The sequence below is a fragment of the Pongo pygmaeus genome, chromosome 7 (genome assembly GCF_028885625.2).
Source record: "Pongo pygmaeus isolate AG05252 chromosome 7, NHGRI_mPonPyg2-v2.0_pri, whole genome shotgun sequence".
Taxonomy (NCBI): Eukaryota; Metazoa; Chordata; class Mammalia; order Primates; family Hominidae; genus Pongo; species Pongo pygmaeus.
The window spans coordinates 136,160,817-136,177,227 of NC_072380.2; the positions used below are offsets into that span (position 1 = coordinate 136,160,817).

A 16,411-nucleotide genomic window follows, 5' to 3' on the forward strand; every position below is an offset into this window, starting at 1 on the left:
AAGCCCCTGCCTCTATTTAAAAAAAAAAAAAAAAAAAAGCATTTGGGGCTGTAATTTGAAACTATTTTCAATATTATACTATACATAATATTCACATTTGGGAGGAAATCACCTACTTTAAAAAATCAAATTTCTTTTTTTTTTTGAGACAAAGTCTTGCTCTATAGCCCAGGTTGGAGTGCAGTGGCGTGATCTCAGCTCACTGCAACCTCTGCCTCCTGGGTCCCAGTTGAGCAATTCTCCTGCCTCAGCCTCCCGAGCAGCTGGGAGTACAGGCACGCGCCATTGTGCCCAGCTAACTTTTGTGTTTTGTTTTTGATAGAGATGTGGTTTCACCACGTTGGCCAGGCTGATCTTGAACTCCTGACCTTGTGATCCGCCCGCCTCAGCCTCCCAAAGTGTTAGGATTAAGGTGTGAGCCATCAAGCCCAGCCTAAAATATCAAACAATTTTAAAAGAAGGACATGAGATTTTATGTAAACAAAAGGGCATCAAGAAAGACTTTTTAAATGCTGGGAAACAGTGACGAATAAGATGGCCTTTTATCAACAGTATACCATCCACTGTAAATTCACAACTGTCACTTAACAGCTGTGTAAATGTGGATGAGTTACTCAACCCATAAGTTTTCTTACTCACAAAAAAGAAAAAAATACTATCAAATACTTAGGCTGGTTGGTAATATTAAATAAGATGCCAGGTATTACAAATAGACAAGAAAATTTTTAATCACTTCTACCTCTGAATGGTTGCAAAAGACTCAGAAAAAACAAAGAGTCTGGTTGGGAAGAACTTTAATTATTCTACTTGCTCAGGGTCTAGAACTTTTCTGAGTCAGAGTGCAATGATGGTAAGTAGGTATTTCCAAAAATATAAAAGGTTCACAATCTATTATCTGCATAATGTAGTTCCAGAAACATATATTAAAAAAACTCTGAAAAGAAGTTATTCCATTATTCACTTGCAGCAAATCATAACCTGACATAGTACAAGGTAGTTTTTAGTTTCTATTTTGTCCCACTTACTATGATTATTCATATGTTTTACTACAGAATTATTAATATATTTGACTACACAGTGCTGGCTTGGAGACCCTAGAGATGTTAATGTTGCCATACTACATATGTTGTGTGTTATCTGTAAATCCAGCCAAAAAGTCTGAATTCTGAAACACAAATGGTTTTCCAAGGGTTTTGGATAAGGGGTTGTGGAAACACAGAAATAAATGAGAAAATAATCTTTCACCCATTCACCTACTCAAATACACCCAAGACCATCTTTGTGATCAGCCTGAAACTAAAATTATTATATCCAGTACAAGTCTGCAATTTTATATGAAAAACTAACTTATTCATTATTACCATGAATATTAGACTTTAATGTATTCACATAATTTTATGTGAACTCACTATGTAGTCACAGAATTCAGACTAACCTCCCAATTAATAAAAAAGACTAACATTAACTGACTGCTTTCTGTACCATGTACTTGATATAGTATTTAATCTTTATTAAAATTTTGGGAAAGTGGATTATTAGTAGGCTCAATTTACAGTTAGGGCCAGTGTGGCTTCCAGGTTAAATAATTTAATCAAAATATCAGAATTAGTCATTGATGGTGTCAGAATTCAAGCCTATATGTTTATTCAAAAAATCTGCATTCTATACATTACCATACTGATGATTTCCAGTTTTTTATTTCATAAACCAATAAAGTTAAAAGCAAACAATAACACAACCTGTGGACCAACATGAAATTTCTGACATTTGATTTGCAAAATGGAGATTATTTTTAAACATCAAACTACAGTTATAATAGCAAATACATATAGCACTTAATGTATGGCAGACACTATTTTAAATGCTTTACATGTATTAACTCATCTAATTCTCACAATACTATGAGATAGGTTCTACTATCCTCACTTTACAGATTAAAAAAAACTGAAACAGAGTTAAGTAACTTGCCAAAGGCCACTAAAAACTAGTAGAGCTGAGCTCCAAGCCTAGACAGTCCTAGTCATGGGCCCAGGTTCTTAGCAATTACGCTATACTGTAGAAAGGTCATTACTTCAGTTTAAAGACATTGTAAACACTATTCCACAAGGTAGAGAAAGAAGGAATCCTCCCTAAATCATTCTATGAAGCCAGTATCACCCTAATACCAAAACTAGGAAAGGACATAACCAAAAAAAAAAAAAACTACACACCAACATCCCTGTGAACATAGATGCTAAAATCCTGAACAAAATACTAGCTAATCGAATCCAACAATATATCAAAAAGATAATCTACTATGATCAAGGGGGTTTCATACCAGGGATGCAGGGATGGTTTAACATACTCAAGTCAATAAATGTGATACACCACATAAACAGAATTAAAAACAAAAATCACATGATCATCTCAACAGATGCAGAAAAGGCATTCAAAAAAATCCAGCATCCCTTTATGATTAAAGCTCTCAGCAAAGTCGGCATACAAAGAACATACTTCAATGTAATAAAAGCCATCTATGACAAATCCACAGCCAACATAATACTGAATGGGGAAAGGTTAAAAGCATTCCCTCTGAGAACTGGAACTAGACAAGGATGCCCACTCTCACCACTTCTATTCAACACAGTACTGGAAGTCCTAGCCACAGCAATCAGACAAGAGAAAAAAATAAAAGGGTATCCAAATCAGTAAAAAGGAAATCAAACTGTCTGTTTGCTGATTATATGATTGTGCACCTAGAAAACCCCAAAGACTCCTGCAAAAAACTCCTAGAACTGACAAAAAAATCCAACAAAGTTTCAGGACACAAAATTAATGTACACAAATCAGCAGTAGGTCTACTATATACCAACAGTGGCCAAGCTAAGAATGAAATCAAGAACTCAACCCCTTTTACAATAGCTGCAAAATAAAATAAAATACTTAGGAATATACCTAAACAAAGAGGCAAAAGACCTCTACAAGGAAAACTACAAAATACTGCTGAAAGAAATAACAGATGACACAAACAAATGGAAGCACATCCCATGCTCATGGATGGGTAGAATGAAAATTGTGGAAACGACCATATTGCCAAAAGCAATCTACAAATTCAACATAATTCCCATCAAAATACCAGCTATCATTCTTCACAGAACTAGAAAAAACAATCCTAAAATTCATATGGAACCAAAAAAGCCCACATAGCCAAAGCAAGTCTAAGCAAAAAGAACAAATCTGGCAGCATTACATTACCTGATTTCAAACTACGCTATAAGACCATAGTCACCAAAACAGCACAGTACTAGTATAAAAATAGGCACATAGACAAATGGAACAGAAATAGAGAATTCAGAAATAAAATCAAATACTTACAGCCAAGTGATCTTCAACAAAGCAAACAGAAACATAAAGTGGGGAAAGGACACCCTATTCATCAGATGGTGCTGGGATAATTGGGTAGCCACATGTAGGAGAATGAAACTGGTTCCTCATCTCTCACCTGATACAAAAATCATCTCAAGATGGATTGAGGACTTAGATCTAAGACCTGAAACTATATAAAAATTCTAGAAGATAACATCAGGAAAACCCTTCTAGACATTGGCTTAGGCAAGGGTTTCATGACCAAGAACCCGAAAGCAAAAACAATAAAAGCAAAGATAAACAGGTGGGACTTAATTAAACCAAAGAGCATTTGAACAACAAAAGGAAGACTCAGCAGAGTAAAAAGGCAACCCACAGTATGGGAGAAAATCTTCACAATCTATACATCTGGCAAAAGACTAATAATATCTAGCATCTACAACAAACTCAAACAAATTAGCAAGAAAAAAAAATCCCATCAAAAAGTGAGCTATGGACATGAACAGACAATTCTTAAAAGAAGATACACAAATGGCCAACAAACATGAAAAAATGCTCAACATCACTAATGATCAGGGAAATGCAAATCAAAACCACAATGTGATACTCCCGCAAAAACGGCTATAATAAAAAAAATAAAAAAATAGTAGATGTTGGTGTGTATATAGTGACCACTTCTACCCTGCTGGTGGAAAAGTAAACTAGTACAACCACTATGGAAAACAGTGTGGAGATTCCCTAAAGAATTAAAAGTAGAACTACCATTTGATCCAGCAATCCCACTACTGGGTATCTACCCAGAGGAAAATAAGTCATTATAAGAAAAAGATACTTCCACCCGCATGTTTATAGCAGCACAATTTGCAATTGCAAAAATGTGGAACCAACCCAAATGCCCATCAATCGAGTGGACTACTACTCAGCCATCAAAAGGAATGAATTAATGGCATTTGCAACTACTTGGATGAGATTGGAGACTTACTCTAAGTGAAGTAACTCAGGAATGGAAAATCAAACATCGTATGTTCCATGTGTTCTCACTAATAAGTGGGAGCTAAGCTATGAAGATGCACAGGCATAAGAATGACACAATGAACTGTGGGAACTCAGGGGGAAAGAGTGGGAAGGGAGTGAGAGATAAAAGACAACAAGTTGGGTTCAATGTATACTGCTTGGGTGATGGGTACACCAAAATCTCACAAATCACTACTGAAGAACTTACTCATGTAACCAAATACCACCTGCTCCCCAAAAACCTACGGAAATAAAAAAAAAAAAAGGAAAAGAGGGGCTGAGGCAAGTCAGTATCATCCATTTTCATAGGAAAATGTTTCCTAAATTTGAAAAACAAAAACCAAAAATAAAATAAAGAACATTTTAAACACACATATCTGTCTACATGTGCTCATCCCCCAATCTCCATTTTACTGAAAGCCAATTAAAAATCTGACACCCACAAACACTTGACCAGCACTTTGAATCTAACCAAGAACTCGGCCGGGTGCGGTGGCTCATGCCTGTAATCCCAGCACTTTGGTAGGCTGAGGCGGGTGGATCATGAGGTCAGGAGAACGAGACCATCCTGGCTAACATGGTGAAACCCCGTCTCTACTAAACATACAAAAAATTAGCCGGGTGTCATGGCAGGCGCCTGTAGTCCCAGCTACTCGGGAGGCTGAGGCAGGAGAATGCCGTGAACCCGGGAGGCAGAGCTTGCAGTGAACAGAGATCACACCACTGCACTCCAGCCTGGGCAACAGAGTGAGACTCCGACTCAAAAAAAAAAAAAAAAAAAAAAAATCTAACCAAGAACTTCAACTTCTTGCCAGTTCTAGTTCTTTGACAAAAGATACAGAATATACTGAAATACTAGTGATGCAATTGTGCTATTACGTTACCTAATTCAAAGGTAACATTACCTTTAAAAAAAAAATTAGTCAGGCACGATGGCACAGGCCTGTAATCCCGCTATTCGGGAGGCTGCGGCAGGATAATCACTTGAAAACGGGAGACGGCAGTTGCAGTGAGCTGAGACTGCGCCACTATACTCCAGCCTGGCAACAGGCGAGACTGTCTCAAAAAAACAAAAAAAGTCAGAAACAAAACAAAACAAAACACCCAAATAATTAGAGGAGAAAAAAAATCCTGTAACAAGGAGCTACTCAACGATGTGAGGCATTTTCCACAGGAGAAGACTAGACACTGTGAACCAAATATGGAAACTCATGAACATCAAAGGGATTAAAAAAAAAAAAAAACTACCCTCTGCAAGATACATACATTGTAGGTGGTAACTGTAGAGTTAGTCAACCAACAAATATGTTACTTTCAGAAGCATACATTCATTAAAGATGGGAGAAGAGGCCAGGCATGGTGGCTCACGCCTGCAATCCCAGCACTTGGGAGGCCAAGGAGGGTGGATCACCTGAGGTCAGGAATTTGAGACCAGCCTGGCCAATATGGTGAAACCCCATCTCTACTAAAAATACAAAAAAGTTAGCCGGGCATGGTGCCAGGCGCCTGTAATCCCAGCTACTCGGGAGGCTGAGGCAGGAGAATCGCTTGAACCCAGGAGGCGGAGGTTGCAGTGAGCCGAGATCCCGCCACTGCACTCCAGCCTGGGCGAGAGAGTGAGATTTCCTCTTAAACAAAACAAAACAAAACAAAACAAAACAAAACAAAACAAAACAAAACAGGAGAAGAAATAAGATCCCAAAGTAGCTGCCACCCTCTTAGTACTGCTGGATCAAACAGAGATCCACTCCTTGAGTTAGGTAACCATAACAGTGCCTTGGTCCTGTGCCTGGTGGTGGTGGGGATTCTAGGGAACACTATACCTTCCTCTCCTTTTCTGAAGATCATTACATTTCACCACCAAAATAGAGGTCTTTACATTCTAAGGGGCCTGTGAGAATACTGACGTGCAGCCTCCTTTCAAGTGCAATTAATCTTGAGAAGCCCTGAGAGACTGAGTTTGTCTTCCCGATCCTCCATCTTTCTGGACCCTGGTCATGTGAAATAGGATGATGAAATAAGAAATCTAGGTGTACACTTGTGATTCTTACAATGAAATGAAAAGACCTAGGGATACAAATAGTATTTTTTATTTTTCCTAAAAGAAATTAACTTTCAGCACTTATAAAGGTGCTGCCTTCCATGACCAAAACATGATCAGATGGTCTGTTTTAGGAGAAAACTTCCAAGAACTGTTCAAATAATTGAAATATCCTAAGGCTTTGGTCTTACTTCTGAGAAAATTCTAATATTAAGGGAAAAAAGTACCATTTCCCATACAAATAAAATTTTTTTCCTGGTTTCTTAGTCTTCTCTCTCATTCATGAACTACCAAATTATTCCAATGCATTGATGAGGAAGTATCAAGAATTATCTCTTTGACCGGGTGTGGTGGCTCACACCTGTAATCCCAGCACTTTGGGAAGCTGAGGTGGGTGGATCATTTGAGGTCAAGAGTTTGAGACCAGCCTGGCCAATGTGGTGAAAACCCGTCTCTACTAAAAATACAAAAATCAGCTGGGTGTAGTGGCAGGTACCTGTAGTCCCAGCTATTTGGGAGGCTGAAGCAGGAGAATCGCTTGAACCCAGGAGGCAGAGGTTGCAATAAGCCAAGATCGTGCCACTGCACTCCGGCCTGGGGAACACAGCAAGACTCCGCTCCGCCCCCACCTCCCCCAAAATAAATAAATAAAATAAAAATAGAAGAATTATCTCTTTGGACTTAAATTTGACCAACAAGCAACAACTGTTGGGATGTAGAAGGAAAAGAAATCCACAAATATTGAATAGTCAAAGAAAACAAATGTTTCCTACAACAGAAGAGGAACAAATTATAAAATGGATCCAGAAAAAGATAAACAGAGTCATGAAAAGTCTAGAGGCCATGTAGCTTAGAACATCTGACATGGTAGGAAATTGCATCTGTGATAGTATGCAAAGAAAAGACTAAACCTATATTCTAACTTAATGTGAAGATTAAATGAAACAATCTATGTAAAATGCTTAACACAGAGCCAGGACTAAAGTAAACCCTGAGTCTAAGGTTGCTCTATTATTAAAGTGTGAGAAAATGGAATAAACTACCTTACTATGGTAGTTACTAACACTTCCTATTAGTGGGAGCAAAAGCAAAAACTAGTTAGTGGTACTGGGGATTAGACTACTAAAGGCATAGAAACTAAGCTCTCCCAAATACACAATTCTAGAATTTTATCCTAATACACCCAATCCTGAAAGTCTAGAGTCCAGCCCTAACACAAAAACAATTATGTTGTCATAAATCAATCACTATATCAGAACCAAACCTGTTCATTCGTTTACAGTAAGGACTTCTTGGTCCTGCGGAAGATAATCGGTATCTTGGTCTTGCAGGAGAAGCTGGGCCACTATAAAATATGTTGGGCTTTCTCTGGTGACGAGGTTCTAAAAAAAAGAAATATATATATATATGTATATATATATATGGCGTATAAATATGTATGAAGATAATTTTGCTCTTCATCTAAATACTTACAAAGGTGCTTATTGCCTTCCATGAAGTACTAGTAAATATCTACTATGGAATATTTTGCTGTTCATATTTTAAGTCATTTATGTCCAGAGGGTTGCAGCTGATAACATGTACAGCACAGATACCAACCAACCAAAACACACACAGGCCATAAACAACCATCGTGACTGTAGAGATGTGTAACAGGTGATTATCAGCCTTGTATGTTAATGCTCACAAGTACTGTGGTATAATATTAACATAAATCAAAAGAAGTCCTATCTCTAAACAAACTGACAAAATAAATTAAGTAGAAAGCTGTGCAAACTAAAATAAAGACAGATATAAAATTCAAAAATAGCCCAATTATTTGCTTTGGTCAAGGCAAACATTTAACTTTCTTCAGAGAAATTATTTGTTACAAACTTAAGATAGGTAAAGACAACAGTAATGCGTATTCAACAAAATGAAAATATGAAAAATACCAAAAAGACAAGAATAACAGAGGAGAAACAGGAATATAAAGCTAATATAATTACATCTCCTGGAAAGAGTATGTATAGCACTTACTTTCCAATGGAGCCTGATAGTAAACAGTAGCTTTTCTCTGTCTAAGATAATATCGCTTCTGATTATCTTCTTCTCCATCTTCTTCATCTTCATCATCTTCATCATCATCATCATCATCATCATCATCATCATCATCATCATCATCATCTTCATCTTCATCATCTTCATCTTCACCATCATCTTCATGTTCTTGGTCTTCACCCTCTTCAGATGACTCTACAATTAAGAGATACTTACTTCCAGAAGGATACTCAGCAAAATGTTAACAATTTTTAACATAGGTGAGTTGGGAGAGAAAGATCCACCCTTTTAAAAACTTATCTATTCCTAAAAAAAAAAACAACAAACAAACTTATCTACTCCTAGATTGTTCATGGGAAGAATCTGTAATTCTTTTCCAACATTAAAAAACTGTAGAAAAATGCAAGGAAGGAAAAAAGGAAGCAGAGAAAGAAGTTTGAAGGCTACTGTTAAGCAAGCACCAAACTAAAATTTATAGTCTTTCTATGAATTTCATTAATGTAGGTGACTAAACTTAAGCTTCCAAGTTAACATAACTTTTTGACAAGTTTTCAAATTTCCTCATTAAGCTTTTGCTTTCTAAACTTAAGTTTGACATTTCACCCAGCCCATCTGGCTGTCATGGAGTTACATGCTGCATAACTCAATCTACTTATGATTATGGTAAAACATGCTCACCAAACATTTAAAATGCATTTCAGAAAACTGATTTTCACTTAAGATAAGTTCTAATAGATTATGGTAATAAGTCCTAAATGGAATAGCAAAACATAATTTTAATCACCTTTAAATTAAAAAAGATATACAGTGTGTTGTCCATAGCGGATGTATTACATAAACAGACCAATATTATTGGCTTTAGATTGTTGATTTCAGTTACTTTCCCAAACAAAACATACTATCCTTTTAAGCTCTCCCCTGTCCCCACTTTTAAGTTACCAATCCTCTGCTCTCTCACAAACTATCATAAATGTCACACCTTCTAAATAAAAAGGCTATTTTCTACTAAATAAAAAGTTCTTAAATTCAATCCCAGAAGACAGAACAAGAGAAGAGACTAACCCACACTGCCTTCTTGATTATCAGTTGTTTCTTCATCAGTTCTTTGAATATCTTTCTGTTTTCCTCTTGTGTACATATTAAGATTGCTCTAAAAATGTTTAAATAAAAGCCATTAACATTTGGAATCTATTTATTAAAAAAATTAAGTTGGATCCTCCAATCTTGTTTAAAATGAAGATATTTACAGCCATAAACTCTTACATTTCCAGCAGTAACTAATGACTGATCAAATAAATGCTGGAAAAAGTGATGTTTAACCAAAAATGGATTAGGTACTACAAAAAAAATTAAACTGGATATTATTAAATCATTCCCTTAATGGAAGAATATATTTACTTCTTCTGTTTCATTAAACACTCCCAAGTCTTCAAGTTCTCTCATTCGCTGTCTACGCATCTTCTTCATGTCATCCATTTTTTGAAGTACAGCTTCAGCAGTGCTTTAAAAAAAAGATATAAATATAAGTGAAAATTGTAAAAGAGTAGCAGAATTTTAAAAACTTTATTTTTCTTCCATTGCAATCTTTTGGCACTAGGGTTTTAAATATTTTTATAAGAAGCATTGATTTATTTGTATAAAAATATTTTAAAATTTCTTTCCAAGAATAGAGACATATACAGAATTGTCACAAAGACCTCTGATAATCATTCTCCTCTATGCTTTATGTAGTAGAATGCATTAAATGTTTGGGCTGGTTGAAATCCATGATTCCTCCCCAACAAAAAGTCTCTGACAGATAAATCATCTTGATCTAAGGAATTTTTACTTACTTAGTTATAAGTTTGTCAAACAGCATGGACTGGTTTACACCACTATAACGACTTCTAATCCTACAACTTCGACGCACTTCAACATCACCATTATCTTCATGTAAGTGTTCTGTACTTTGAACGATGTTTCTAGCCCTCAGTGACCGAGTAACTGGAATCACTTTGTCTTCACAAATGCATACATAAAAATAAATAGAAACATTTGAAGTAATAGTATTTATAAAACAATTCTAAAATGAACAATTGAAAAGCTATACTTCCATGTAACAAAATTACAGTATCTTAAACTTAGCTTTCTTAAAAACATTAGAAAACAAAAATAAAGTTAAAACATACATCTACCATAAGATTGAGTCCACCTACTCCCAGGAAAAGAGGAAAGATATGTAATACAAAGACTTGTACATGAATGTTCAAAGCAGCTTTGTGATAGCCCCAAACCAGAAACAACCCAAGTCCATCAAAAGGTGAAGAGATAAATTGTGGTATATCCATATAATGGAATACTACTCAGTAACAAAAAAGTGACCACATGGATTCTCAAAGCAATTATGATGAGTGCAAGAAGCCAAACAAAGAATAAATACTGTATGATTCCATTTACATAAAACTCTAGATAATACAAACTAAGCCATAATAACAGAGAACAGATTCTAAAATGAATGGTCATGGCTATGTTCCAATGAAATTATTTGCTCAGGAATCTGGTGGGGAGTAGTGTCAAAGAGTGAGGAGAGAAGCTAGAAGAGCCAGCAGGAATTATAAAAGGGCCCGGGGAAGTTTTTGGGGGTAATAACTACCTTCACTATCTTACTGTAGTGATGGCTTCATGGCATATACTTATGTTAAAACCTAACAAATTATATACTTTAAACATGTAAAATTTATTGTATGTACCTCAAGAAACCTGTAAATCTGTAAACATTTTAAGATGTGAAATGCCTTTAACAGTACTTACCTTCTCTGCGCTCTTCTTTTTTTTTATCAGCCTGCTGTCTGGCCAACTGCCTATATTTTAAAAAATTAGATTAATTCAAAATAATTGACATAACTTTATTTTTATTTATTTAGATGGGATCGCACTCTGTTGTCCAACAGGAGTGCAGTGGCACAATCATGACTCACTACAGCCTCAAATTGCTGGGCTCAAGCAATACCTCCCACCTCAGCCTCCCCGGTAGGTAGAACTACACACCTCACTACATCCAACTAACTTTTTTTCTTTTTTTTGAGACGGAGTGTTGCTCTGTCACCCAGGCTGGAGTGCAATGGCGCGATCTCGGCTCACTGCAAGCTCCGCCTCCCGGGTTCACGCCATTCTCCTGCCTCAGCCTCCTGAGTAGTTGGGACTACAGGCTCCCGCCACCTCGCCTGGCTAATTTTTTGTATTTTTAGTAGAGATGGGGTTTCACCGTGTTAGCCAGGATGGTCTCGATCTCCTGACCTCATGATCCGCCTGCCTCGGCCTCCCAAAGTGCTGTGATTACAGGCTTGAGCCACCGTGCCCGGCCACTAACTTTCAACATTTTTTGTAGAGATGGGGGGTGGTCTCGCTTTTTTGTCCAGGTTGGTCTTGAACTCCTGGCCTCAAGCAGTTCTCCCACCTTAGCCTCTCAAAGTGCTAGGATTACAGGCATGAGCCACCATACCTGGCTATAACTGACATAACTGTATTTCTTATATTCCATAATACTACAAACAAGACAAAAAGTTAAATCAGCCTGGAGAACAAATACTAAGATACCTAAGAACTGAAAATATACTGAAAAAAATAGGCCAGGCACAGTAGTTCACACCTGTAATCTCAGCACTTTGGGAGGCTGAGACGGGTGGATCACAAGGTCAGGAAATCGAGACCATCCTGGCTAACAGGATGAAACCCCGTCTCTACTAAAAATACAAAAAAATTAGCCGGTCATGGTAGCGGGTGCCTGCAGTCCCAGCTACTCAGGAGGCTGAGGCAGGAAAATGGCGTGAACCCAGGAGGCGGAGCTTGCAGTGAGTCGAGATCGTGCCACTGCACTCCAGCCTGGGCAACAGAGTGACACCCTGCTTCAAAAAAAAAAAAAAAAAAAAAAAAAAAAATCTACTAGGCAAAACAGTATGTGCCATTAATTCGTTTTTAGTGACTCAATTTTCCATCCTTAGGCTGCATCTGTTAATCAACCTATGTATCAAGCCATTTGCAAGTGGGCTGGTTTATATGTGGAATTTCAAATATTACAACTTAATGTAAAATAAAACCATCTTTCCCAGATGAGTTAACTTATATATTCTCGTTAACAAAGTAAGTCATCATTAATTCCTCATCTCTCTTGGAAGACAGGTAAGAATTAAGAAGAAAATAAAAACTTTTGGCTGGGCACAGTGGCTCATGCCTGTAATCCCAGCACTTTGGGAGGCCAAGAGTTCAAGACCAGCCTGGCCAACATGGTGAAACCCCATCTCCAGTTAAAAAAAAAAAACAAAAAACAAAACCAGTCAGGTGCCTGTAGTCCCACCTACTCAAGAGCCTGAGGCAGGAAAATCACTTGAACCTGGGAGGCAGTGGCTGCAGTGAGCCTAGATTGCACCACTACATTCCAGCCTGGGTGACAGAGCACAGGGTCCATCTCAAAAACAAACAAACAAACAAACTTTTGAGTAGTCCACCTACAGGTAAAGGCGTAGTTTCTTCAAAGGCTCCTCCCTTCACACCATGTAGGTCTATACATTTTATAAACCAGGCCCCTTTCAGATGCTAGAAACAGAATGACTAAAGCACTATTTTTCTGAACCACTCACCCCTACTGCCTTCTTTTTGCCTGCAGGAGGAAACCAACCTTTCAAGGGTTGGTAAACTTTTCCTTCAATTGCTATGCACTAAATATTTTAAGCTTGTAAACCATACAGTCTCCTCTGTCACAGCTACCTAACATTATAGCGTGAAAGGAGCCACATACAAAATGAAGGGGCATGGCAGTGTTCCAAGGAAACTATTTACAAAAATATGCAGCTGGACTTTGTCAACCGCTGCAAATCTGATGAAAGCTACGGTATACACAAGTTTAAACACTACTTCAGAGGTTTTGTGTACCCTCTGCGAAGACTATACCTAATCACTGGACCCTAGTTAAGAACCCCAGGATCAAGTAAGTAAGTATGTAGATCCTGCCCTCATGACACAGTTACTCATATCTTTCTGTCTTTTTCTAACAATCTTGATCCTCTGGTCTTTGAGCCTCAAGTAGATTGAAAACAAAGAGTAAAAAAAAAAGAATGGAAAGGAAGGAAATAAAGAGATTTCTATAGTCAGGCATGCTGACAACAGTGAAAAAGAAACAGGAAAAGTATATGAAAAAGGACTCAGAAATACGGTAGGCTCTTTTATATAAGCCTTATGCAAACAGATACTGATGTTACCATTATGTAAAATAATCATCACTATTTGTAATAATCACCTGAATGTAGGGAGAGGATTTTTGTACAGGAAATCTTCTTGACAGAAGACATACGAATGGCCAATAAGCACATAAAACGATGCTCAACATTATTAGCCATCAGGGAAAGGTAAATCAGTACCACAGTGAGATACTTCACACCTGTTAAAATGGCGAACACCAAAAAGGCAGACTATGACAAGTGTTGGTGAGGATGTAGAGACCCTCATACGTTGGTGGTAGGAATGTAAAATGCTGTAAATGTTTTGGAAAAGTATGCTACTTCCTCAAAATGTTAGTGTTACTATTTGACTCAGCAATTCCACTGCCAGGTGTATACCCAAAAGAACTGACACCTACCTCCACATAAAAATGTGTATACCTACATTCATATCATTATTCATAATGGCCAAAAAGTAGACAATCCAAATGCTCACCAACCAATGAATGAATAAACAAAACATGGTATATTAATACAATTGACTCTTATTCAACAATAAGAAGTACTGAGCCGGCCGCAGTGGCTCATGCCTGTAATTCCAGCATTTTGGGAGGTCAAGACCGGTGAATCACCTCAGGTCAGGAGTTCAAGACCAGCCTGGCCAACATGGTGAAACTCCGTATCTACTAAAAATACAAAAATTAGTGGCTGGGCACAGTGGCTCATGCCTGTAATCCCAGCACTTTGGGAGGCTCAGACGGGTGGATCACAAGGTCAAGAGTTCAAGACCAGCCTGGCCAAGATGGTGAAACCCTGTCTCTACTAAAAATACAAAAATTGGTCGGGCATGGTGGCGGGCACCTGTAATCCCAGCTACTCGGGAGGCTGAGGCAGAAAACTGCTTGAACCTGGAAGGCGGAGGTGGCAGTGAGCCGAGATTGAGCCACTGCATTCCAGCCTGGGCGACAGAGCAAGACTCCATCTCAAAAAAAAAAAAAAAAAAATTAGGCTGGGTGCAGTAGCTCATGCCTCTAATCCCAACACTTTGGGAGGCCTAGATGGGCAGATCGCCTGAGGGTCAGGAGTTCGAGACCAGCCTGACCAACATGGTCTAACTCTGTCTCTACTAAAAATAGAAAAATTAGCTGGATGTGGTGGTGGTCGCCTGTAATCCCAGCTACTCGGGAGGCTGGGGGAGGAGAATCTCTTGGACCTGGGAGGCGGAGGTTGCAGTGAGCCAAGATTGTGCCATTGCACTCCAGCCTGGGTGACAAGAGCAAAACTCTGTCTAAAAAAAAAAAAAGCTGGGCATGGTGGCACATGACTGTAATCCCAGCTACTCGGGAGGCTGAGTTAGAACTGCTTGCACCTGGGAGGCAGAGGTTGCAGCGAGCCAAGACTGCACTCCAGTCTGGTCAACAAAGCGAGACTCCATCCCAAAAAAAATACATACACACACACACACACACATACACACACTAAAACCATGGAATTGTACACTTTAGAATTGTGAATTGTATGGTGTATAAATTATATCTCAATAAAGCTGTTATTAAGAAATAATTAATATGGCCAGGCACAGTGGCTAGCACCTGTAATCCCAGCACTTTGGGAGGCTGAGGCAGGGGGATTGCTTGAGTCCAAAAAAGTTCAAGACAAGCCTGGGTAACATGGTGAGACTCCATCTTTACAAAAAATTTAACAACGAGGCAGGGCGTGGTGGCTCACGCCTGTAATCCCAGCACTTTGGGAGGCCAAGGCAGGCAGATCAATTGAGGTCAGGAGTTCTACACCAGTCTGGCTAACATGGTGAAATCCTATCTCTCCTAAAAATACAAAAATTAGCTGGGTGTGGTAGGGCATGCCTGTAATCCCAGCTACTCAGAGGCTGAGGCAGGAGAATCACTTGAAGCCAGGGGGCGGAGGTTTCAGTGAGCCAAGATGGCGCCACTGCACTCCAGCCTGGGCAAAAAGAGTGAGACTCTGTCTCAAAAAAAAAAAAAAAAAAGAGCCAGGTGTGGTGGTGCAAACTTGTAGTCCCAGCTACTTGGGAGGCTAAGGTGGGAGGACCACTGGATCACTTGAGCCTGGGGAGTTGAGGCTACTGTGAGCCATGATCATGCCACTACATGACCAAGGCAATATTCTCAAAAAGAAAAAAAGAATTAATAAAAAGGATAGAAATTCAATATATTTTAGAAGTAATCTAATTAAAAATACCAAGTCATTCCTCTTTAAATCCAGATCAAAAGCATTTATTATCTCTCTTAAGACCTTTCTAACATAAAGCCAAACAATGTTTTATAAACTTGAATAATGTACAGATCCTTTTAAAGGTAAAAACAGGACTTCCAACATTAATTTTTTTGTATGACTATGTAAACCAAACTAAATAGAAGTTCATCTATAAATTTTATACAAATAAAACTATAAAACCATCAATAAATATTAATGTAATAAGGGGTTTTGCTAAAATGAAATAACCATTTGGTGTATGAATGTGGTATTGACTGCTATCAGTTTCTCTCGAGTTTGGCATGTTGTGTATCATATTTGCTATATATACTGCTGTGTACCATGATGGGGCAACTCATCCACTTCTCTTTATTGGAAATGTGCCAAACATTCATTTAAATAGTATGTCATGCTACCACATCATATTGCCTTTCATACAGAAGCAGACGCATCATTTATGCATTCAGGTCTGATTCTGTTCTTATCTCACTAATCTAAGATAACTAAAGTAGTACTACTTGATGCCAATTCAACTGTAAACACA

At 38.1% G+C, this 16,411-nt stretch overlaps 1 protein-coding gene across 2 annotated transcripts in view; it reads right to left on the reverse strand.

Moving 5' to 3' along the window:
• The window catches only part of ATAD2 (ATPase family AAA domain containing 2), a 96,684-nt gene that overhangs the window by 41,748 nt on the left and 38,525 nt on the right, over positions 1–16,411 (reverse strand). For both annotated transcript variants that reach the window (XM_054497487.2, XM_063669060.1), the window contains 6 exons: positions 11,231–11,280; positions 10,273–10,438; positions 9,839–9,941; positions 9,503–9,590; positions 8,420–8,635; positions 7,665–7,782 (listed from right to left, as the gene is read on the reverse strand). In XM_054497487.2, the coding sequence (XP_054353462.2) occupies positions 7,665–7,782; positions 8,420–8,635; positions 9,503–9,590; positions 9,839–9,941; positions 10,273–10,438; positions 11,231–11,280 (741 nt within the window). The remainder of the gene's footprint in view (positions 1–7,664; positions 7,783–8,419; positions 8,636–9,502; positions 9,591–9,838; positions 9,942–10,272; positions 10,439–11,230; positions 11,281–16,411) is intronic.